This window comes from Oncorhynchus tshawytscha, linkage group LG04 (genome assembly GCF_018296145.1).
Source record: "Oncorhynchus tshawytscha isolate Ot180627B linkage group LG04, Otsh_v2.0, whole genome shotgun sequence".
Classification (NCBI taxonomy): domain Eukaryota; kingdom Metazoa; phylum Chordata; class Actinopteri; order Salmoniformes; family Salmonidae; genus Oncorhynchus; species Oncorhynchus tshawytscha.
This window is the reverse complement of record NC_056432.1, coordinates 50,887,557-50,913,802: the sequence shown is the minus strand read 5'-3', so window position 1 is coordinate 50,913,802 and position 26,246 is coordinate 50,887,557. Positions and strand designations below refer to the sequence as shown.

The 26,246-nt window shown below is 40.6% G+C and overlaps 2 protein-coding genes across 3 annotated transcripts in view; both read left to right on the top strand.

Moving 5' to 3' along the window:
• The window catches only part of prmt3 (protein arginine methyltransferase 3), a 94,278-nt gene extending 79,134 nt beyond the window's left edge, over positions 1 to 15,144 (top strand). For both annotated transcript variants that reach the window (XM_024418433.2, XM_024418434.2), the window contains one exon: positions 14,723 to 15,144. In XM_024418433.2, the coding sequence (XP_024274201.1) occupies positions 14,723 to 14,832 (110 nt within the window). In that variant the 3' untranslated portion in view covers positions 14,833 to 15,144. The remainder of the gene's footprint in view (positions 1 to 14,722) is intronic.
• Positions 15,145 to 25,011: 9,867 nt separating this feature from the next.
• Positions 25,012 to 26,246, top strand: part of LOC112248957 (sodium- and chloride-dependent glycine transporter 2-like) — a 60,382-nt gene continuing 59,147 nt past the window's right edge. The window contains exon 1 of the mRNA XM_024418432.2: positions 25,012 to 25,236. Coding sequence (XP_024274200.2) covers positions 25,234 to 25,236 — 3 coding nt within the window. The 5' untranslated portion in view covers positions 25,012 to 25,233. The remainder of the gene's footprint in view (positions 25,237 to 26,246) is intronic.

Sequence of the window (26,246 nt, the reverse complement as noted above, 5' to 3'; positions counted from 1 at the left end):
GAATCTAATCTTGACGTGCGAGAAGTCGAGGGATCAATTGTGCAAGGAGGTCGGCTCTCCTTGAGGCCGACTCATCTTTGTTAACAGTTGGAAAAATAGCAGGGAAAGGCAAGCAACAATATGAAGGAAGTCCTGTATGGCAATACTTTGAGAAATTAAATTGGGTGGAATTGAGGTACAGTAATGGTAGTACAGGAGCGATGCTTAACCTTCTGGAAGGGACTCACCATGACACTCAAACCATTTCCTGCAGCAGGGCAGCTACATTGTGAGTCACATGGAATTTTATATATTTTTCTTATTGTTTTAACGTTAACATTTATTTTCCATTTCTCACATCCCTAAAAAAAAAAAAAAAAAGTGTATCCCACAAAAATCAACACCCGATATTCAATACAAAAGACAATTTGGAGAGTCTATAAAGACTGGAAAGGGCAAAGGTTCTGACCTCGTAGAAAGAGAGATGGCCTTCGTCCCAAGTGGCATCCTATTCCCCTATACAGAGCATTCGGAAAAGTTTTCAGGCCCCTTTACTTTTTCCACATTTTGTTACGTTCCAACCTTATTCTAAAATGGATTAAATCGTTTTTTTGCCCTCATCAATCTACACACAATACCCCATAATGACAAAGCAAAAACAGGTTTTTATACATTTTTGCTCATTTATAAAACAAAATTAAAATGATATTACATTTACATAAGTATTCAGAACCTTTACTCAGTATTTTTTTTGAAGCACCTGTGATTACAGCCTCGAGTCTTCTTGGGTTATGATGCTACAAGCTTGGCACACCTGCATTTGGGGAGTTTCTCCCAATCTTCCCTGCAGATCCTCTCAAGCGGATGGAAGGTGAACCTTCACCTCAGTATGAGGTGCTGAGCGCTCTGGAGCAGATTTTCATCAAGGATCTCTCTGTACTTTGCTTTGTTCATCTTTCCCTCGATCCTTCAGTCTCTCAGATGAAAAACATCCCCACAGCATGATGCTGCCACCACCATGCTTTACCGTAGGGATGGTGCTTGGTTTCCTCCAGATGCAACGCTTGGCATTCAGGCCAAAAAGTTTAATCTTGGTTTCATCAGACCCTTGATAATCTTGTTTCTCATGGTCTGAGAGTCCTTTAGGTGCCTTTTGGCAAACTTGTGCCTTTTACTGAGGAGTGGCTTCCGTCTGGCCACTCTACCATAAAATCCTGATTGGTACAGTGTTGCAGAGATGGTTGTCCTTCTGGAAGGTTCTCCCATCTCCACAGAGGAATTCTGGAGCTCTGTGGGGTGTCCATCGGGTTCTTGGTCACCTCCCTGACCAAGGCCCTTTTCACCCGATTGCTCAGTTTGGCCCGGGGGCGGCCAGCTCTAGGAAGAGTCTTGGTGGTTCCAAACTTCTTCCATTTAAGAATGATGGAGGCCACTGTGTTCTTGGGGACCTTCAATGCTGCAGACATTTTTTGATACCCTTCCCCAGAGCTGTGCCTCGACACAATCATGTCTCGGCGCTCTACGGACAATTCCTTCGACCTCATGGCCTGGTTTTTGCTCTGACATGCGTTTTTAACTGTTGGACCTTATATAGACAGATTTGTGCCTTTCCAAATCATGTCCAATGAAATGAATTTACCACAGTTGGACTCCAATCAAGTTGTAGAAACATCTCAAGGATGATCAATGGAAACAGGATGCACCTAAGCTCAATTTGGAGCGTCATAGCAAAGGGTCTGAGTGTCATAGCAAAGGGTCTATTTATTTTACAGAGTGCTGTTAAAGAGACACACCTGATTTAAAACAGCAAGGGCTGAGAAACACAACCTGACCTGCAGCAACGCCAATATCTCTCCGCTCTGTGCATCCGGTGATACATCTGTGGCGAGACTGAAGCATATGAGATGTGTTTGTATGAGTGCAGTAATTAACCACAGGAGGCTGAGAGTCAACACACACACACGCAAAGAGATGTTGTTGTTTCAAGAGAGAAAAACAGCACGCAGTGGGCCGGAAGAAAACATCGCTGAGAACTACTCGGAGCTGGCAGGTTAATAAATTAAACGCAGCATCATTTGTCATGCTCCTCTGTTCTGTATGACTAGGAAATGGATGAGGTGGGATTTTCATAGGGTTAGGGATTTTTTAAAATATATATATCATCATTTTTTCAACTTCATACTTTGGTTGTTTGTTCAAGAAACAAGGTCATACTTTGTGTCCGAGGATGTACCATGATCTTATAGATTAACCATGGCCTGGTTATCTGTGTCTCGGATCAACCAGAGGACCTGCAACTCGGGTGGGAGTTTGCTGCAGATTTCGATAGGCCGGCAAGTCACTTTCCTCCATCCCTTTAACTCTAGTGCCCTCTCTGTGCCCTTTGTCCTGCCATAACTCTTCTGTCTTCTTCTTGTGCCTCTTACTGATGGAATTATCTCTTTCACTCTCCCTCCAACTCTCACCCCCCCCCTGAAGGTCCTTGAGGAGCTGAACTGCATCAGGCAGACAGCAGGGTGTAATTCCCCAGGCCTGCTTTATGTACTGCTCAGACAGGTGCTCAGGATATACGACCCCCTGACACTGCCTGACTATACCTCCTCTACCTATCCACCTCTTCTTAGACAGAAAGAGGAGAGGGTGAGAGAGAGTTTTATGTAGAAAGGGGGAGATAGGGAGACTAGGTTGAAATGCTGCTGCTGTGCACATCACTGCAGTGCTGGGGGGGATAGATGGAAGTTGTTCTGCCTTGGGAGAAGTTGGAAAGGGAGGTGTGTGCATGCGTGCCTGATTTTTCTTTTTTTTAATGTACAGCTTAAAAGCGCACATGATGATGCATTAAAACATTAAACAACCATTTTTCAGCGTGGTCCTCAAAAACATACAATGTTTTGTGCGTGTGCAACATTTGCTACTTCTAATCGATGTCTGCAAAAAAAGTATGTGTGTAGGTCTATGGCAGAAGTGTCAAGTTAAGTGTTACCTTGTCTTGTTCTTACCTTTGCCATGTGAGGTCAGTTTGACCTACTGGGCAAGAGAGACCGTGACCACCCTCTGTTTGGAGAAATCTGAGCAGGAGATGAACAGAGATGATAAACATCTACATTTTCTGAAGATAATACTTTGAGCACACACTAGATCTGATTGTAGGTATACAAACAACTCCAACCAGTTAATGCTGAAAAAGGAAGCATTTAACCAGTAGTACGGCAACAATCAAGGAGGGATGGTGAATATCATAGCATTAGAGTCTCTTACCTTTACACTTTACTGGCTGGTCGTCCTTCCATCTCTCTCTTGATTGAAATATTTAACTCAGCCACTATTTATCTTTCTTCTGGTTTGTTTTGGCATTCATTATAATCACTGTCAATCCACCATTTTTGAAAAAAGTTTGGAAGACCTCTTTTTTCATCCCGTCTTTTGGGTTTGTTCAATTCATACACCCTTAGGGGGGAAAAGGTGGTATCTAGAACCTAAAACGGTTCTTTGGCTGTCCCCATAAGAGAACCCTTTGAAGAACCCTTTTTGGTTCCAAGTATAACCCTTATGGTTCCAGGCAGAGCCTTTTTGGGTTCCATGTAAAAACCTTTCTACAGTGAGTTCTATATGGAACCCAGAATGGTTCTACCTGCAACTAAAAAGGGTTCTACCTGGAACAAAAAATGGTGCTACTATGGGGACAGCTGAATAACCCTTTTCTTCTAAGAGAGGGTGGTCACAGTCTCTCTTGCCCAGCAGGTCAAACTGACCTCACATGGCAAAGGTAAGAACAAGCTTCAATTCACCAAAATATCACGATCCTTAATTTTTTTATTTTACATTGGAGGATGGGCCCTGGTCAAATGTAGTGCATTTGCAAGGGAATAGTGTCCCATTTGGGGCACAGTCCCGGTTTGGAGAGCACCAGTGAGTGTAATGGACTAAGATGGCGCATTTCTGTGGCTGTGTGTGGTTAACATTATTGGCATGTTGATGATCGAGGTCTCTGTGAAAGGACCAGCTCTATTTCTCCTTTGATTTCAACACATGATCAATTCTCCCTCAGTTTCTGGCTACTTCACTAGATTGCTAGAGGCACTAGCGTCTCTGATTAAAGTTGTGTTTCTGTTGTATGAGCATTTGTAGCATTTCTGTGTGTGTGTTTCTCGGCAGAAAAGTAGAATTTTCCTCCCAGTTTTCCGCCAAGTTTGTTTTCTTTTATTCAATCATTTAATCCCAGACTCGTTTTAGTTACCCTGCAGAGGTTGCATTTTGTCAGAGGACTATCGCAGTCGAGCAATTACTCTTTTGGCCTTTTTTAAACCCTGCATTCCAAGCTATGGGATGCGTCCCAAATGGCACCCTGTTCTCTATATCCCTCAAACTCAACTCTCGACCTCGAAGCCAGTTCCACTGCATTTTTTTTATTGTTCCCCTCTAATCAGGGATTGATTTAGACAGTGGGTGCAATTAATTATCGGGTAGAAAAGAAAACCAGCAGGCTCCGGACCTCGTAGAATAAGAATTGAATAACCCTTGCCCTATATAGTGCACTATTTTTGACCAAAACCCTATGGGCCCTGGTCAAAAGTGGTGCACTAAAAAGGGAATAGGGTGCCATTTGGGACACAGGCTTAGACTTACTGTAGCATACCCCTGCATAGCCTGCCTTTCCATTCTGGCTCCCCTCAAGCGTTGAGCAAGGCTGGGTTCCATTTCAGCCCCTTTTCCCAGCCCTTTGTCATTCATCTGAAAGAAATGGGTCGTGTTCAGTATCTGCACATTTTTGTCAGGTTGATGTTTGTCATGAATCTTGCCCTGGCAGCAGAACTGAACGATTTCCGCTAGATAGGCCAGCTGCAAAGTCAAAATTGTCTTTCGTAAAAATTCATGAAAACAAAAATGTGCTGTGGGATTATTTAAGATACTCTTTGAAGAGGTAGGGTTTCAGATGGTTTTGGACGATGGCCAGGGGATCTGCTATCCTAGCTTCAGGGAGAAGCTTGTTCCAACATTGGGGTGTCTGACAGAGAAGAGCTTTTGCTGGGCTGAGCGGGAGCTGCCTTCCCGTAGAGGTGGGAGTGCCAAGAGTCCAGAGGTGGCAGAATGGAGTACTTGGTTGGGGTGTACGGTTTGAGCATAGCCTGAAGGTATGGAGGGGCAGTTCCTCCTGCTGCTCCGTAGGCAAGTGCAATGGTCTTGTAGTGGATGCGAGCTTCGACTGGAAGCCAGTGGAGTGTGCATAGGGGCAGTGTGGCATTCATTTATTAACCTTTATTTAAACAGGGAGTCACATTGAGATGAAACCATTTTTACAAGAGAGCCCTGTATACATTTACAAGTAAAACCCAATACATAAATATAACAGCCCAACAAAACACACTATAATAAAACGCATAAAGCACTACATGAAAAATATTTAAGAAAAGCAATCGCATTCTGTAACGTAAGTCTCCAATCAATCATTTAAAATGCCTGAAAGGAATTATGTGTATTGTTCCACACATAAGGGGGCAAAAAAAACTAAATGCAGATTTTCCCAGTTCTGTGGAGACCAAAGGGATCTCCAGAGTTATCTATCCCTAAGAACAGGTTTGGTAAAAACAAAGTAATGTACAGAGGAAGTTTCTACAAGACTGCTTTGTAAATAAATAAAAGAGAATGCAGCTCTTCTTACAGACAGAGAGGCCCATCCCACATAAAGAATGCAATGATGAGTCCTTAAACCGTCCCTAGTGATAAAATGGATTGCTGAATGGAATACTGAGTCCAATGGTTTCATAACAGAGGATGCCGCGTGCATATAAATCATCTCGATTGCAAGGAGAAGCGTTTTTTTTAAACTATCTTCCTTATATTTTCAGAACTGAGTCAGGATTTATTTTTATATAAAAAACAAACATCGATCTCAGCATGTTTGTCAAGTTTTCAATGTGTGTTTCAAAAGACCACTTGTCATCAATCCACATACCCAAGTACTTATAGTGAGAAACTTGCTCCATTTGGAGTGCAAGTCCTCAGGTTCAACATTACGAGACTTAGAGAAGAGAATAAACGTGGTTTTATTTGCATTTAACACTAATTTACGATCAGTAAGTGATTTTTGGATGAGTCAAAATCATGCTGAAGGTCACGAATGGCCTGCTGCACTGAAGATGCACAGGAATAAATAACTATGTCTTCTTTATAGAGGTGAATGTTACAGGTGTTTTACAGTATTTCCAATGTCATTTATACACAACGTGAACAACAATGGCCACAAAATCAAACCCTGGGGTACCCCTTTAAGTTTTTCAAGAAATTCAGATTTAACCCCGTCTTCTGAAACCACAAACAGGCATCAGTGCCAAGACCTAACACAGACAACTTACTTAATAAGATAGAATGATCGTCTGTATCAAAAGCATTTGACAAATCTATAAATAGGGCAGCACAATTCATCGTTGCATACAATGCGTTGACAATATAATTTACAACTGATATGGTTGCAGTAATAGTACTGGTCATAACCCTGATTGATGTACATTCCAAATACAGATTAAACAATCTACGAAGTTGCACATTCACCAACGATTCAAGAAAGCATTGATATGGGACGATAGTTGTCAAGATCACAACAATCAAACTCCCTTATGTAGTGGCAGCACATACGCTGGTTTCCACACGTTAGGAATATGTCCTGATAACAATGTTAAATTCTGTGTTATTTATTGAACCAACATTTGACGGATGCTGCACACTTGAGCAGACCTGGGAGAACTTGGAAAGGTTGAACACCAGGCGGGCTGCGGCATTCTGGATACGTTGGAGGGGTTTGATGGCACAAGCGGTGAGCCCAGCCAACAGCAAGTTGCATTAGTCTAGACAGTAAAATAAACGCCAACCTGCTCATTTTTGTTTTCTTTTTCAAAATATATTTTCTACGGTGTGCTCTGGATAGGACCCAGCTCATTGGGTTTGTGACAGAGAAGAGGGGAAATATAATGATTTTCACGTAGACAAGGAATAGATTCACATTCACTTTGGGTGTGTCCCAAAAGGCACCCTATTCCCTATATAGTGCTTCTGACCAGGACACATAGGGCCCTAGTCGAAAGTAGTACACTATTTAGGGAATAGGGTGCCATTTGGGACGCTACCACTGACTGAGGAATCAGCATTGTCTTCTGACAGCCCTCATCTGCATGGTTGTCTTTAATTAAAAGTGCCTGCCTAGGCAATTTATTTGCTATAGGCAATTTATTTGCTAAATATCCTGTTCCTACAGCCTGCTCCCAGCCCAGTGTACCCGTGTAGAGGGGGTGATGGATAGGTTTTGGAGCCTCCCCAAAAAGAGTCCACACACTTAATTTGGCCCCTGAGTCATGAGTCTGAGTCGGGATACTGTGAAGTTACAATTAACTCAGTCTTGATAATGTGAACTTATGATGAAAACGCTGACTTTGATGCATGGTTGAGTTTTCCTGCATTTTTCGTTCACATTTATACCTATTTCAGACCAAAAAAAACATGGTATGTTACCTGTAAAAAAAACAAAAAACAATAAGCCAATGTTTATATGCCCTTTCAAGATTTACCACTGTCTTGCAGGTATACCGCCTTTTATAGATCCCAGTGCATAGCCAGCACCAGTGAGGGATGGGAGCTAAGAATTTCTGCCTCAAAACACCAGAATGATTCAAAGTTAAATCAATAAATCTTTGCGGATGAAGTGTTAGTTCCACTATGTTACATCATGCTAAAGAGTTTTGTGCATGAAGGAGGAGTATTTCTTAAGTTTGACAATGTGCTTGAAAACTAGCTTAAATTTGACCATTAGCTTGCTAGCTCTACGCCAGTCAATTCATATGAAACAAATTGGATGTTAACCAGCCAATGAACACACTCCTGAAGTGAACGCTTCCTCCATTAGCTAGCTAGGTACAGTAACATTTTGAACTGTACAGTGATTTTGGACTGTTTAATGAAGGAAACTCCAATTCCCTTTTGAGTTGAACTAAATTAGAGGACCGCCCCTGAGCCCAGTTAGGGTCAGGCAACCTGGGACAGTCCCTTTTCTGCAATTCCGAATTAAACCCAACTTTGAGAAATTCCATGACCATGTTTCTCTCAATCACGGGAGTACAAAGGTTGCAGACCATTGCTGAATCTTTTAACCATACCACGTGGTTAAACTCTTAGACTATCGATACCGACAGAATAAGAACACGTCTTTGATATTAATTACTAGTCTGCAGCTAGGAATTCGGTATCATTGAACGCGAAGAACGACAACCGCCGAATCATCCATTCCATAACGAAACAATTTAAACGTTAGCTTTCTTACATAGCACATATTGCACTTTCACTTTCTTCTCCAACACTTTGTTTTTGCATTATTTAAACCAAATTGAACATGTTTCATTATTTATTTGAGGCTAAATTGATTTTATTTGTATTATATTAATTTAAAATAAGTGTTTATTCAGTATTGTTATAATTGTCATTATTACAAATAAATAAATTCAAAAAAATCGGCCGATTTTAATCGGCATCAGCTTTTTTGGTCCTCCAATAATCGGTATCGGCGTTGAAAAATCATAATCGGTCGACCTCTAATATACTGTATATATATATATATATATATATATATATATACACAGTTATATACACATATATACATACACAGTTGTGGCCAAAAGTTTTGAAAATGACACAAATATTAATTTCCTCAAAGTTTGCTGCTTCAGTGTCTTTATATATTTTTTTGTGAGATGTTACCATGGAATACTGAAGTATAATTACAAGCATTTCATAAGTGTCAAAGGCTTTTATTGACAATTACACAAAGTTGATGCAAAGAGTCAATATTTTCAGTGTTGGCCCCTCTTTTTCAAGACCTCTGCAATCCGCCCTGGCATGCTGTCAATTAACTTCTGAGCCACATGGCAGCCCATTCTTGCATAATCAATGCTTGGGAGTTTGTCAGAAATTGTTGGTTTTTGTTTGTTCACCCGCCTCTTGAGGATTGACCACAAGTTCTCAATGGGATTAAGGTCTGGGGAGTTTCCTGGCCATGGACCCAAAATATCGATGTTTTGTTCCTTGAGCCACTTAGTTATCACTTTTGCCTTATGGCAAGGTGCTCCATCGTGCTGTAAAAGGCATTGCTAGTCACCAAACTGTTCCTGGATGGTTGGGAGAAGTTGCTCTCGGAGGATGTGTTGGGACCATTCTTTATTCATGGCTGTGTTCTCAGGCAAAATTCTGAGTGAGCCCAATCCCTTGGCTGAGAAGCAACCCCACACAGGATGCTTTACTGTTGGCATGACACAGGACTGATGGTAGCGCTCACCTTGTCTTCTCCGGACAAGCTTTTATCCGGATGCCCCAAACAACCAGAAAGGGATTCATCGTAGAAAATGACTTTAGCCCAGTTCTTAGTAGTCCAATCCCTGTACCTTTTGCAGAATATCAGTCTGTCCCTGATGTTTTTCCTGGAGAGAAGTGGCTTCTTTGCTGAGCAGTGTGTATATAAGTTTGGGGTCACTTAGAAATGTCCTTGTTTTTGGAAGAGAAGCACATTCTTTGTCCATTGAAATAACATCAAATGGATCAGAAATACAGTGTCGACATTAAGGTTGTAAATGACTATTGTAGCTGGAAACCGCTGATTTTTAATGGAATATCTACAAAGGCGTACAGAGACCCATTATCAGCAACCATCACTCCTGTGTTCCAATGGCACGTTAGCTAATCCAAGTTTATAATTTTACAGGGCTAATTGATCATTAGAAAACCCTTTTGCAATCATGTTAGCACAGCTGAAAACTGTTGTACTGATTAAAGAAGCAATTGAACCAGCCTTCTTTAGACTAGTTGAGTATCTGGAGCATCCGCATTTGTGGGTTCGATTGCAGGTTCAAAATGTCCAGAAACAAATAACTTTCTTCTGAAACTAGACTGACGCTATTCTTGTTCTGAGAAATGAAGGCTATTCCATGCGAGAAATTGCCAAGAAATTGAAGATCTCTTACAACGCTTTGTACTCCTCCCTTCACACAACAGCGCAAACTGACTCTAACCAGAATAGAAAGAGGAGTGGGAGGCCTGTTAGATGAATTTAGTAACTATGTGTTCATTAACCAATTCAATTAAACTACTCAGTCTGCTATATCAGAATTTGTAGGATACTGATAGAAATGAAGACCGACAGAGGCCCAGTCTACAATAGTACAATATGTACATTTTTATTCATGGGAACGTTCTGGTCATAATACCATGTACATTGGTTTATATACCTCACATTTAGTCATAAATGACCCTCTTCCTCTCAGATACAATGGCAATATAGTTCACAAGCCTTCTCACATTGTCTGCCACCTGTTAAACAATCTACTACATGCCCAAGGTCTCTCCCCTCCCTGGGTGGGGACAGAATGTTGTGTAAGGAACACAGTATTCCAGCCGGTCTGACGATAGCTCCATTCGTTTCTAACAAGGAACAGAAAGTCCTTGTTCTAATTCTTGACTAAAACTACACACCTTATTTTCAGTTTTATGATTCTAATAAGATTCATACATTCATACAGTAACAGAGTACTATTCTGTTTAGTTATATTTCTAACCTAAATGTATACATCATTTAGTAATTATTCATAAAAATCCAATAACAAGGCCTGAGCAAGAGGACAAGTACATTAGAGTGTCTAGTTTGAGAAACGGATGCCTCACAAGTCCTCAACTGGCAGCTTCATTAAATAGTACCCGCAAAACACCAGTATCAACGTCAACAGTGAAGAGGTTACTCCGAGATGCTGGCCTTCTAGGCAGAGTTGCAAAGAAAAAGCCTTATCTCAGACTGGCCAATAAAAAGAAAAGATTAACCTCTTGCACTTAGCCATCCCGGATCCGGGATCGTGAATACAGCCTCAAGCTCATTACCATAATGCAACGTTAACTATTCACGAAAATCGCAAATTAAATAAATATGCTAGCTCTTAGCTTTTTGTTAACAACACTGTCATCTCAGATTTTCAAAATATGCTTCTCAAACATAGGAAAACAATCATTTGTGTAACAGTAGCTAGCTAGCGTAGCATTTAGCGTTAGCATTAGCGTTAGCATTCAGCAGACAACATTTTCACAAAAACCAGAAACGCATTCAAATAAAATCATTTACCTTTGAAGAACTTCAGGTGTTTTCAATGAGGAGACTCTGTTAGATAGCAAATGTTCAGTTTTTCCTGAAAGGTTATTTGTTTAGGAGAAATCGCTCCGTTTGGTGCGTCACGTTTGGCTACCAAAAAAAAACGAAAATCCAGTCATAAAAACGCCTAACTTTTTTCCAAATTAACTCCATAATATCGACTGAAACATGGCAAACGTTGTTTAGAACCAATCCTCAAGGTGTTTTTCACATATCTCTTCGATGATACATCGTTCGTGGAAGTGTGCTTTCTGTCCTGAATCCCAGGAGAAAATGCCCGCAACTGAAGATTACGCACCAATTTAGACAAAGGACACCGGGCGGACCCCTGGAAAATGTAGTCTCTTATGGCCAATCTTCCAATGATATGCCTACAAATACGTCACAATGCTGCAGACATCTTGAAGAAACGACAGAAAGCGCAGGCTCGTTCCTGGTGCATTCACAGCCATATAATGAGACATTATTGGAGCCCATTTTCTCCCACAACAGGACAATGACCCAAAGCACAGCTCCAAACTATGCAATAACTTTTTGGGGAAAAAGCAGTCAGCTGGTATTCTGTCTATAATGGAGTGGCCAGCACAGTCACCGGATCCCAACCCTATTGAGCTGTTTTGGGAGTAGCTTGACCGTATAGTATGTAAGAAGTGCCCATCAAGCCAATCCAACTTGTGGGAGGTGCTTCAGGAAGCATGGGGTGAAATCTCTTTAGATTTCCTCAACAAATTGACAAGTAGAATGCCAAAGGTCTGCAAGGCTGTAATTGCTGAAAATGGAGGTTTCTTTGACGAAAGCAAAGTTTGAAGGACAGACACAATTATTATTTCAATGAAAAATCGTTATTTATAGCTTTGTCAATGTCTTGACTATATTTCCTATTCAATTTGCAACTAATTTCATGTATGTTTCATGGAAAACAAGGACATTTCTAAGTGACCCCAAACATTTGAACGGTAGTGTGTATATATTAAAGTAATCCGCTGATTAGCCAGCTCAGCTAATGAGCCAACGTGACGTCACCTTATATGAGGAATTAGCAAGCATTTTTGAAACATCCACAAGTTTGAGGTAGGGTTTTTTAAGTGTTTTTTCTTAATGTATGTTTTGGCTACAAATACGAGTAAAGGACGAGTCAACAACATTATTTGTGTATGAGTTAAAGGGATACTTCGGATTTTGTCAGAGTCCCTTCGCAGTCATTGTGCTAATGCTAGTTAGCATTGGCTCGTGAAACTACCTCTATCTTCCTTCATACTGGACTAAGAGACATACAAATAGTATCCAAGACTTCATCTGATTCTGGGGAAGTATTCCTTTAACAGAATATTTACTTCTAAAAGTGAGATTTTCACTACATTATTACTTTTTAGAAAATCCTCAATTACCTAAAAATGTGTCATTAGTGTTACTGTCATTGGTGTTACTCCCCTACTGGTTGCAGTGGCACAATGTTATAATACTGGTAACAATTATTTAAAGTCATTAGTCATATTCGCTGATTTAGTATGGGAAGTTCATTTCCAAAATGCCATGCCCAAATGCCCCCACAATTCAAGAACGACCCTGTTATTAATACACAGAGAAACCAATACACATTCACTCTCATACCCCCCCGCCAAAAACACACACACGTAGGAATACACAAACTGATACACTATTAACTCTCATACCCCCCCCCGCACACACACACACACACACACTCTCTCCTCCGCTTCCTCTGCTCCAGTGTGTACATCACTCCGCTGTAATGGAGTGACAGCCTCGGAGCGTGGCGCCCAGAGACTTTGCTATGTTGACAGTGTCGCCACAGTGACAGTTCTGATGAGACAGTCATCGGCAGCAGCAGCTTCGCTCAGGAAAATGCCACCGTCAGCGTTTTTTTTCTTCTCTCCATGTCCTCCTCTAACCTCCATCAATAGGGAACGCCTGGCATAGAGGAGGACTTGTTTGCCGATTGGGTAAACATTCATTTACCCCCGGCAGACACACGTGGAGTTAATCAAAGTGATTATATGTTGTAATTATCACACCTTCTCCTCCTGCCCCCCCCCCCTATATTGCCAACACACTGTGGTGTGCAATTGTACTGAAACATATGAGGTTCACCACACCATCTGGCTATGCACACACACACACACCCTCTCTCTCACTGACGCACAGACACTTTCTCTCACTCACACACAAATGCTCTGTCTCTCTCTCGTAGGCACATACCAAAGCACATGGGGCGGCAGGGTAGCCTAGTGGTTAAAGCGTTGGACTAGTAACCGGAAGGTTGCAAGTTCAAACCCCCGAGCTGACAAGGTACAAATCTGTCGTTCTGCCCCTGAACAGGCAGGTAACCCGCTGTTCCTAGGCAGTCATTGAAAATAAGAATTTGTTCTTAACTGACTTGCCTAGTTAAATAAAGGTAAAATAAAATAAATAAATAAAATATACAGTGAGCTCCAAAAGTATAGGGACAGTAACATGTGTTGTTTCGCTCTGCTTCAGCTGGATGTGAAATGATGCAATGGCTATGTGGTTTAAGTGAAAACTTTAATTTGAGGTTGAACCATTACATAGCCCCTCCCCCCCAAAAAAGTATTGGGACAAATTCACTTGCGTATTAAAGTAGTAAAAAGTGTAGCATTTGGTCCCATATTCATAGCACACACTGATTACATCAAGCTTGTGACTCTACACATTTGTCTGATGCATTTTCTATCTGTTTTGGATGCGTTTCAGATAATAAATCTATTGGGCTCAATAGACATGAATGGTAAATAATGTATTGTGTCAATTTGGAGTCACTTTTACTGTAAATAAGAATATAATATTTTTCTTAACACTTCTACATTTAATGTGGATGCTACCATGATTACGGATAATCCTGAATGAATCGTGAATAATTATGAGTGAGAAAGTTAGATGCGCAAATATCATACCTCAAGACTTTTTGGGGGGGTTATGCTATTTGTGCAGCCCCGTAGTAACAGAAATATAGGGATACTTAAAACATAAATTTAACAATTCTCACTCATCGTTATTCACTGAGGATTTTCCGTAATCATGTAGAAGTGCTGGAGCAAAAACAACTAAAAATGTGTCACTGTTCCAATACTTTTGGAGCTCACTGTATGTCCCTACACACATCCACTCTTCTACATGCATCAAATCCTTCTCTCTCTCTCTCTCTCTCTCTGTCTCTCTCTCTCTCTCTCTCACACACACACAGGCACTTTGGAGTACCTGGATTTAATACATTTTACTCTGATCAATTAATGTATTGATTTATTATGTATTGATTTTGAATTATTGGCCTGAGAGTATATTCAATGTGCTGATGATGATGTGGCACTCCGGGACTATAACTGAATAGCCCTACTCTTAAACTGCCTAGGAGGGGTTCTGCCTCTAGACTCAGTGTAGCATATTACCATTAATGGGCGAGTTTAGGATTGGGTGAGGGGAAGCTGATCCTAGATCTGTTCCTAGGGAAACTTCACCCTGCAGCGCTCCAATACAGGTGAACAGAAGTCAAAGGTTGGTGCTCAGCCTCTCACTTTTATTGTTGGTTTTCCTCTTTAGGGGAGGAGCTTCAGGGACGGATCACCATACGCAAAAACAAAAAGGACCCCCGCTCGCTGTTCATCACCTTTGACCTCCATGACATGAAGCAGACCTACAGCCTGCAGTGAGTTCACTGATCACATGACTACGATCATCAATAGTGTGGCTGAACTGAAATATTCCCCAGACTTTGCCAAAACAATTAGTATTATTATGGTTGTTATTATGAAATGTTTAACTCTTATGGAATCAGAAACAGCTTATCTTCATATGGAGCAGTAAATGTAGATAATATAGGGATTCGTTTAAAAAAAAAATGAAAGTTAGACTGACAGAGTGGTGAGACAGGGAGAGTATGAAGTGTGCTTGAACAACAAGCTGTGGAGTTCACTGCATTTTTAATGCCATACCTGTTAATAAACACATTCCCTCATACAGAATCTGAGTTGATTTCTTGGCAAGCGGCATTTCTCAAAAATGTTTCTACTTGGCTGTGGAAACATTTTTCACTTTTGCACAGAGTCAACACTTTCCTGTGACATTCCCATTTTTTCCTGACACACAAAGTTAGGCTGGATAACACGTATATTTTTTTATTTTTAAGGCAATTTTCAATCAGTTAAAGGTCAAATCTGGTAAAAATGGGCATGAGGGAAATAGTAATAGATTTAGGTCAAATATCCTGAAATTATCATCAAAACTGAGTGGATTATCAAACATATATATATATATATATATATATATATATATATATATATATATATTTTTTTTTTTAACCTTTATTTAACTAGGCAAGTCAGTTAAGAACAAATTCTTATTTTCAATGACGGCCTAGGAACAGTGGGTTAACTGCCTGTTCAGGCAGGATATGTTCAGGATATTATAATCCGGTGTGCTAGATTAGGGTTGGAAGGAAAACCTACATGACGGTAGTTCTCCAGGAACAGGGTTGGAGAGCACTGATGTTGACCCTTTGAGAAAACTGCAGGAGACCACACTCAATCAGAAGAACTAAACCTCGTAAGAATGTGACATTCTGGGCCAGAGATATTGAAACTATAATGTAATTTTTAAGGGATAAAATGTACAAGCAGCCAAATGGGATAGTCACACATTTTGACCAAATTCACTGAACATACTATGATAATATAAACAGACTTTTTGCATACATACAGTACATACTTAGATTAAGTATGGAATAAACATGTTTGTTACTTTTGTCATAATGATTATGCTTTGAGTCATGCATATACAAAGAAAAAGTATATTTTCCATCATTTTGGCCAAACTTGGGCATTAGCGAACAAAAATTACTTTCTCAGACAGTGTAGAGCCCTTCAAACTACACAGCAAGACACTTCTGAACAATAAGGATCTGACATTCTGTGGTAGAGATATTGGAACTAAGGGGGCAAGTGTAAATGCAGTTAAAAGTTGACATTTTTGAGGTAATGATAGATTTCGGCCATATTCACTGAATATAAAATAAATGTACACTGAGTATACAAAAACATTAAGAACACCTGCTCTTTCCATGACATAGACTGACCAGGTGAAGCTATGATCCTTTATTGATGTCACTTGTTAAATCCACTTCAGTCAGTGTGGATAAAGTGGAAATAGACAGGTTAAAGAAGGATTTTTAAGCCTTCAGACAATTGAGACATTGATTGTGTATTTGTGCAATTGAGGGTGAATCGGCAAGACAAAATATTTAAGTGCCTTTCAAAGGGGTATGGTAGTAGATGCCAGGTCGCACCAGTTTTCACACTCAACAGTGTCCTGTTTGTATCAAGTATGGTCCACCGCCCAAAGGACATCCAGCCAACTTCACACAACTGTGGGAAACATTAGAGTCAACATAGGCCAGCATCCCTGTGGAAAGCTTTCGATAACTTGGAGGGTCCATTCCCTGGCATGGACCCTCCATGCTGTTTTGAGGACAAAAGGGGAAGGGTTTTGCAACTCAATATTAGGAAGGTGTTCCTAATTTTTGGTATACTCAGTGTACAGTCGTGGCCAAATGTTTTGAGAATGACACAAATATTAATTTTCACAAAGTCTGCTGCCTCAGTTTGTATGATGGCAATTTGCATATACTCCAGAATGTTATGAAGAGTGATCAGATGAATTTCTATTAATTGCAAAGTCCCTCATTGCCATGCAAATGAACTGAATCCCCAAAAAACTTTTCCACTGCATTTCAGCCCTGCCACAAAAGGTCCAGCTGACATCATGTTAGTGATTCTCTCGTTAACACAGGTGTGAGAGTAGATGAGGACAAGGCTGGAGATCACTCTGTCATGCTGATTGAGTTCAAATAACAGACTGGAAGCTTCAAAAGGAGGGTGGTGCTTGGAATCATTGTTCTTCCTCTGTCAACCATGGTTACCTACAAGGAAACACGTGCCGTCATCATTGCTTTGCACAAAAAGGGCTTCACAGGCAAGGATATTGTTTGGGGTATCCGGATAAAAGCTTGACCGGAGAAGACAAGGTGAGCGCTACCATCAGTCCTGTGTCATGCCAACAGTAAAGCATCCTGTGTGGGGTTGCTTCTCAGCCAAGGGATTGGGCTCACTCAGAAATTTGCCTGAGAACACAGCCATGAATAAAGAATGGTCCCAAAACATCCTCCGAGAGTAACTTCTCCCAACCATCCAGGAACAGTTTGGTGACTAGCAATGCCTTTTCCAGCACGATGGAGCACCTTGCCATAAGGCAAAAGTGATAACTAAGTGGCTCGAGGAACAAAACATCGATATTTTGGGTCCATGGCCAGGAAACTCCCCAGACCTTAATCCCATTGAGAACTTGTGGTCAATCCTCAAGAGGCGGGTGAACAAACAAAAACCAACAATTTCTGACAAACTCCAAGCATTGATTATGCAAGAATGGGCTGCCATCAGTCAAAATGTGGCCCAGAAGTTAATTGACAGCATGCCAGGGCGGATTGCAGAGGTCTTGAAAAAAAGGGTCAACACTGCAAATATTGACTCTTTGCATCAACTGTAATTGTCAATAAAAGCCTTTGACACTTATGAAATGCTTGTAATTATACTTCAGTATTCCATAGTAACATCTCACAAAAAATATCTAAAGACACTGAAGCAGCAATCTTTGTGGAAATTAATATTTGTGTCATTTTCAAAACTTTTGGCCACAACTGTGTATATATATTTAACATATTAGGAAAAGACTCAGAACAGCCCCAATTCATCAGGGCCTTTTTCCCCATTCCTAGCATATACAGGTGATTGAAACTAATTGTGTTCTAACCTGAAGATCATGAGTTATCTTATTATTGGAGTCAGGTGTGTTAGCTGGGACTGAGGCAAAGGTGTGACACCATCCAGGTCCCCGAGGACTAGAGTTGCCCATCCCTGGTTTATATTGATATGTTCAGTAACTTTGGTCACAATCTGTGACTATCCTATTGCAGTGGGGTCTCCTGCAGTTTTCTCATAGTGTCTACGTCAGGGGTCTCCAACCCTGTTCCTGGAGCGCTACCCTCCTGTAGGTTTTCACTCCAACCCCAGTGGTAACTAACCTGGTTCACCTTATAAACCAGCTAATTATTAGAATTAGGTGTGCTAGATTAGGATCGGAGTGAAAACCTACAGGACAGTGGCTCTCCAGGAACAGATTTGGAGAGCCCTGGTCTAGGTCATCTGAAAAGGGTACTTGGTGGGTACTGTTGCTGAAAAAATCTGAATGTTCATCCTTTCTGTATATTTGCTTGTCTTAAAGCATAATAACTGTATGAAAGTAACCATTAACACATCCATAACCCAAGTGTTTGTTTGATAATCGACTGATTGGTTGAGAATATCAGGATATTTTACAAAAATATATTACTTAACTCAACAAAAAAAGAAACGTCCCTTTTTCAGGACCCTGTCTTTCAAAGATAATTTGTAAAAAATCAAAAACACTTCACAGATCTTCATTGAAAGTGTTTAAACACTGCTTCTCATGCTTGTTCAATGAACCATAAACAATTAATGAACATGCACCTGTGGAACAGTCGTTAAGACACTAACAGCTTACAGATGGTAGGCAATTAAGGTCACAGTTATGAAAGCTAAAGACACTAAAGAGGCCTTTCTACTGACTCAGAAAAACACCAAAAGAAAGATGTGGCCAGGGCAATAAATTCCAATGTCCGTACTGTGAGATGCCTAAGACAGCGCTACAGGCAGACAGGATGGACAGCTGATCATCCTCGCAGTGGGAGACCACGTGTAACAACACCTGCACAGGATTGGTACATCCGAACATCACACCTACGGGACAGGTACAGGAAGGCAACAACGACTGCCCGAGTTACACCAGGAATGCGCAATGCCTCCATCAGTGCTCAGACTGTCCTCAATAGGCTGAGAGAGGCTGGATTGGGGGCTTGTAGGCCTGTTGTAAGGCAGGTCCTTACCAGACATCACCGGCAACAATGTCGCCTATGGGCACAAACCCACAGAGTCCGTCATGGTCTGGGGCGGTGTGTCACAGCATCATCGGACTGAGCTTGTTGACAGTGCAGGCAATCTCAAAGCTGTATGTTACAGGGAAGACCTCCCTCATGTGGTACCCTTCCTGCAGGCTCATCCTGACATGACCCTCCAGCATGACAATGCCACCAGTCATACTGCTCGTACTGTGCGTGATTTTCTGCAAGACAGGAATGTCAGTGTTCTGCCATGGCCAGCGAATAGCCCGGATCTCAATCCTATTGAGCACATCTGGGACCTGTTGAATCTGAGGGTGAGGGCTAGTGCCATTCCCCCCAGAAATGTCCGGGAACTTACAGGTGCCTTGGTGGGTGGGGTAACATCTCACAGCAAGAACTGGCAAATCTGGTGCAGTCCATGAGGAGGAGATGCACTGCAGTACTTAATGCTGTTACACCCCCCCCCCCTTTGTTCAGGGACACATTATTCCATTTCTGTTAGTCACATGACTGTGGAACTTGTTCAGTTTATGTCTCAGTTGTTGAATCTTATGTTCATACAAATATTTACACATGTTAAGGTTGCTGAAAAAAAGCAGTTGCCAGTGAGACATGCCAGGACATGGATTTTTTTGCTGAGTTTATTTCCGTTGTGCCCATTTTCACCAGGTTTGACCTTTAACCCATTGAAATGTGCCTTATAAAACTAAATGTAACGTGTTATCTTGCCTAACTGTGTCACCCGATCACTGTTTGATCTAGCACGGATGACAGCCTTTAATCAAGAAAAAGCAAGCTCTTTTTCCAGATTGTCAGGTCTACTACTAGCAGCATATAGTCTGCATCCCAAATGGCATAAAGCTCTGGTCAAAAGTAGTGTGCTTGCACACTGTGCACTATGTAGGGAATACGGTGCCATTTGGGACGTCATCACAGTGAGTTTTTATTTCTGCCCTAAAAAAAATCTGACAAAAACCAGGATTGCTGGTTTGTAATCAGGTGGCGATTGTCGCCTCTTTGGTTTTGCTTAATAAAGCTATTTTTCCACTTCTGAGTGTCCCGCGTCTTTCAATACTTGTGCCGTGAATAAATGGTCTTATTAGGGGTTCACCACAAAGCTGTGAAGACCTATTATTATTGTCTTTTCTTTTTTTACATGGCTAAATAACTCAAGCATAGATTGGTGACTTTTTGTTCTAATTTGAAAGCTAAGGGATTGGTCAAAAGATGACAGGGTTATTGACAAATCAAAACTCAGACATGTCCATTTAAACTAGTGTAAATCCACCCCACAGTGGCCTATCAACTTGAAACTTGTTATTGCTATCATGGACATCCCTAAGATGAACCACACTGAATTTGGTATTGATATCTCAAAAAAAATTTTTTTAACAATTCATTCTTTAAATTTGTAACGCTAACTCTCAAAATCATCTGCATTCATCTTCTCCTCGTGAACCATACGTCAGGTTCACTCCAGATTTTCTATTTAGTCTCATTACATCAGTCTTTAATGGTTCTAAAAAAAAATGGTTGCTGCTTTTAAATATGGCCGCACTGTACCTATAGATGCACGTTAGCACATATGCTAATCTTCTCATGAACCATAAGTCAGATTGACTCCAGATGTAGTATATAGATTCAAACAATGAATTAGCTTCTAATGGATTTGACAATGATTAGTTGCTGCATTCAAAGTCGGCCACACTACACCACTAAATGGCACCAGATGGCACCATATGACACTAGGCCTACAAGAACTGAGACAAATTTGATATCTGTTGAATTATTGTTTGTGCATGCGTGTGAGTGTGGAGTGATAGACAAAGGAAGAAATAGATGCTGTGTGGAGTAAACTAGTAGAGGAGACAGTCCATGTATACATTTCCAAAATCCCCAAACATAGAGGACAGCAATGAGTATAGAGCCATCGGCAGAAAGATACTTGCAGGATATCTATGCTTAACGCACAAGGGTGCAGAGCCATGGGTGAGTGGATACTCTTTCTAAGCACAACTTCCACAGGTTGTACAGTGCCTTCAGTAAGCGTTCATACCCCTTGACTTAGTCCCCATTTTGTTGTGTTACAGCCTGAATTCAAAATGTATTATATAGATTTTGTTTTATCACACCCATCTACACATAATACCCCATAATGAAAAGGTGTTTTTAGAAATGTTTGCAAATTTATTGGAAATGAAATACATACATATCTAATTTACATAAGTGTTCACACCCCTGAGCCAATACGTTGTAGAAGCTCCTTTGGCAGCGATTACATATGTGACTCATTTTAGTTAAGAGCTTTGTACACCTGTATTGTGCCAGACAGCCATTTTCATGTCTTACCATAGATTTTCAAGATGATTTAAGTCAAAACTCTAACTAGGCCACTCAGGAACATTCAATGTTGTCCTGCTGAAAGGTGAATTTGTCTCCCAGTGTCTGTTGAAAAGCAGACTGAACCAGGTTTTCCTCTAGGATTTTGCCTGTGCTTATAGCTGTATTCTTTTTATTCTAAAAAACTCCCTATTCCTTGCCGATGACAAGCATACTGATACCATGCAGCCACCACCATGCTTGAAAATATGTGTTGTGTTGGATTTGACCCAAACGTAACACTTTCTATTCAGGACAAAAAGTTCATTTCTTTGCCACATTTTTTGCAGTTTTACTTAAGTGCCACGTTACAATCAAGATGCATGTTTATTTTTATTCTGTACAGGCTTCCTTCTTTTCACTCAGTTTTTTTAGGTTTAGTATTGTGGAGTAACTACAGTGTTGTTGACCCGTCCTCAGTTTTCTCATATCACAACGATTAAACTCTTAACAGTTTTAAAATCACCATTGACCTCATGGTGAAATCCTTGAGCTGTTTCCTTCCTCCCCGGCAACTGAGTAAGGAAGGACACCTGTATCTTTGTAGTGACGGTGTATTGATACACCATCCAAAGCCTAATTAATAACTTCACCATGCTCAAAGGGATATTATTCAACGTCAGCTTTTTAAATTATTTTTACACATTTACAAATCGTTGCCTCTCTTTGCGAGGCATTGAAAAGCCCCCCTGGTCTTTGTGGTTGAAATCTGTGCTTGAAATTCACTACTTGATTGAGGGACCTTTATCTGTATGTGTAGGGTACAGAGATGGGATAGTCATTAAAAAATCATGTTAACCACTATTATTGAACACGGAATGAGTCCATGCAACGTATTGTGCAATTTGTTAAGCACAAACAGGTTGAATACTTATTGACTAGACATTTCAGCGTCACATTTTTTATTAATTTCTAAAATGTTCTACAAATAAAACTTATGGGGTATTGTGTTTAGATCAGTGAGACAACATCACCCTTTAATCCATTTGAAATGCAGGCTGTAACACAACAAAATGTAGAAAAGGTTAAGGGGTGTGAATACTTTCTGAAGTCGCTGTATGTTGCATTATAGAATTATAGCTCCGCTCAGTGATTTCTGCATACCAGGTCACCAACAAAACTTTAACAATAGCGCAAATACATGCAAACACCACTTGATTTCTATGACTTGTCTTGCTTACAGATTATCTGAAATGTCACTACTTTAAACAATGTATTCTTACAGACATTGTTCACCAAATGTTTCTGCCAAAAGATAAGGCAAGAAAGAGCGCTGGGCCTTCAAAGGAGGCCAGAAATGAGCCCCTCCTCCTATAGCTCCTCCCACCACCAGCCTCCTCTGATATAATCCTCCCCAAACCCAACATTTTGGCAACAGGGTGTTCTCCAGGGCACCACCCAGACTATGGAACTCCACGCCTTCATCTGTCTGTGGTGGTTGGTAACCAATGGTTATGTAATTGGTTTAAATCTGAGCTTTGACTATAGCATACTTTGCTGTCACACCTCCTGTGCAAATGTATGTGTCTTCTTGTGTAGAGTAGGGTAAATAATGGATGAGCACAAATCAAATCTTTCCATGTGTGTGGTGTAGCATTAAAGTAAGGCTATGGCCACTTCAATATCTTAAGCTTTAAAAATATATCTATGGATTATATGGATAATATACATTCATTTTTAAAAAGTGTTTCCTCCAAAGTATGAGCTTGTTTTGTTTTGGATTGATTGTTTTCATATGTATTATTGTTGTTTCATGTTTAATATACCCAATTAAAATATCAATAACATATGTATATACTTTTGACAAATCTTAAATTACCCATGGATGTTGTGTGCTTATAGATTATTGTTATTAGGCTATTATTATTATTGCTAAATATCGTTAATAATTAACGGGTTAAAAAGTAAATAAAAAAACATGCCTCCTAAAGAGGTTCCTTGAAGGACGTTTTCAAAAAGGTTCTTCAAATAACATTTTCAAAAAGGTTCCTCGAGGAACCCTGCATTTCAAAAAAGGTTCCCCCACAGTGGCAACTCAAAAATGATCCTCGAATAACCTTTTCTTCTAAGAGTAGTCTGTCTCCTGCCCTCTCCCATTCTGTGTCTTGAGGAAGGTGTGAGTGGTACAAGGAAAGAGGAGCAGAAATCAATTACAATTATTCTCTGTTGACAAAGTAATTAAACCTTGGAGCAGCCAGCTAATTTAGCAGCGCGAGGCCCTTATCTGTAGAGGCCCAGATTTACGAGGGGCGCGGGCCACACGGGCGCAGTAAGCATTGCAGGTGTTTATCGCACATTTAATAAGGTACGCGGGCTACAGTGACGAGCTCGTTAAAAGACACTGCGAGGTCGCTGGACCGTTTCTGCGGGGTTGTGTTATTCGGATTATTTTTGTATCTTTCTCAAGGGTTTGGGTTGGTTGTATAACGGTGTGTCTAAATAACAACAAAATAGGATGCTCATGGGATTGTTTGCCCACGAGAATGAACCCATTTTTAATTAGGGGTACATTTCGTTATCAGAGAAGAGAAAGCCGAACAATGCCGTGCGCAATGCAGTATTTTAGGGCAGGCTATTTGTGGTGCTGGGAAAGTTCCAAAGCCTCCAGTGTAGCAAGATAACTCAATGACCACGTGTTTTTTTTTAAGTGTCCTTCTTGCGTAAGAGGTTAACAAATGAGTAGCTTCAGTCGTTTCATGAAGACCTCGCCCACTTTTTTCTACACTTGATCAGTGCTTGTTTCGGTGACGCACACAGAAACGCATTACGCGTATATCGCACGTGTGCTTAAATTCCTTGACGCGTAGTAAAGCCTATATATAGCCTGGAGGCTTTAACAAAAAAAAGACTTTGCAGCAGTCTGCAGTTTTTGTCATGACACACTTCACAAATATTTGTACAAGGAAAATTGTGTAAATAATTGGTATGATAAAGTATAGCCCAAACTGTATATAGTATGTGCAAAACATTTACTGACACAGGCTTTACGGAAACGAAATATATGCTTTTAAAATTGATAATCATATGTCGTAGTCCATATAATGATATGTGATCCCAATATAGAAATATAGGCGAAATAAGTAATATATGATACTAGATGTTAAGTTACGTTTTCAGTGTTTTCAACATATTACTTTCTTAATAAATGTTCAATAGCATTTACGCAAAGTAGGCATACTTACAACACAATAGAAACCATATTAACCATCTAACGAAATAGTTTCCCAATCAATGTAATCGTCTCTCCCACAAATGGTACATGTTCTCTCACGAATTGACGTGCTGCATGCATTCTCATTCCCCAAAATGTAATCTAGGCCTACATGCAAATCCTCCCTAGCTCGTGTGTACTTACACATCCCCTCGAGAAAAGTGTATTATTAATCAGCTGGTGAATGAATCAGTCCAAGCACGCACACACTGAGCGGCATGTGCGTGAACAACATGCGCACGTTCCCGCGCGTCTTCGCCCGGTGTAGCTTTAAAAATAAGAATCCAAGGCCAATGATTTATCAAACTCTTATTATCAAGAAAATGTCAAGCGAAGGGCACCTTGCTCCGCACTGACGCAAACCCAATATTTCCCACTGGGGTATAGAAAGCTTTGCACTAAGCACAGCCAAATCCACTCCTACATCTTCCAGTTCTCTTTACAGCTGTTTTTCAGCCTTTCAGCTTCAGCACGTCTTAAGCCTCTTCACAAATGGTGAGTATGTTACATACTTTGTTTATTTTCTTTATTCTACATTACATTTGTCTTACAAGTTATCTTATTAATCTAAATGGTTGAAGCAGCTTTACTTCGTTTTGTGGAAATATTTACATTTATTCAAACTGCATGCTGGATAATGGGTTGTAATTCAGCAGCCGAGTTGTGCGCTGTCCATGGTACCGAAATCGAGCTGCATAGCGCTGCTCCACACACAGAAACTTTTCACAACTCGCATTCACATGGCAATCTCTGAGCAAAATATGCATTCAGTTCAATCAAAAAAACACTTGTTTCGTTCGATCTCTTCCATTCAAGTAGGGCTATTTCTATTGAATGTATTTGTTTTCATTTGAAGAAAAACGAAATCAGATATAGACTATATGCAAGGTGGTAGACAAAAGACGCAGAAACGATCTCTTTTCCCCCCTTGTTTTTACTTCAACCTACATGTAGCATGTTTGTGTTTAGAAATCCCGCGCTCTCTTACATTGCTTTGTTTCCTCTTGGTTAGGATATATATGCGGAGATAGTAATTTGTATTTCTGCACGCCCGGGTCCTCTCAGAGATGTAGCCTGATGCCGGTGATCATACATGCCTGCCAGGGAGAGGGGAGCTGTCAAGAGCCCGGCAGCTTGTCTATTGCCCATAAAAATCAGTGGCTGTGTGGAGCTGAATGACATGGGGGAAATGGGGCGTAAAATTAAAGAATCTCGCAGTAACAGCGAACAGGAGAGGCAAACCCCCGCAGACCGTGATCTGAAGCCCAGAGCTGCGGAGCCAAAACATGCAACAAAGGGCTTTTAAAATACTGCAGAAACACCCACCGCTGCTGCATTTTTATTGTAGGTGATTAGCCCATATTTTTTATTTGAAAATAATAACGCTAAAATAATCGAATTCTCAATTCATAGCCTATTAGTGCTAACACTGAGCTGGCAAATGCATCTTAAAGTGTTTCTGTTTGTATAGCCTTTTATATGATTTTTTTACCCCTTGTCTTGTG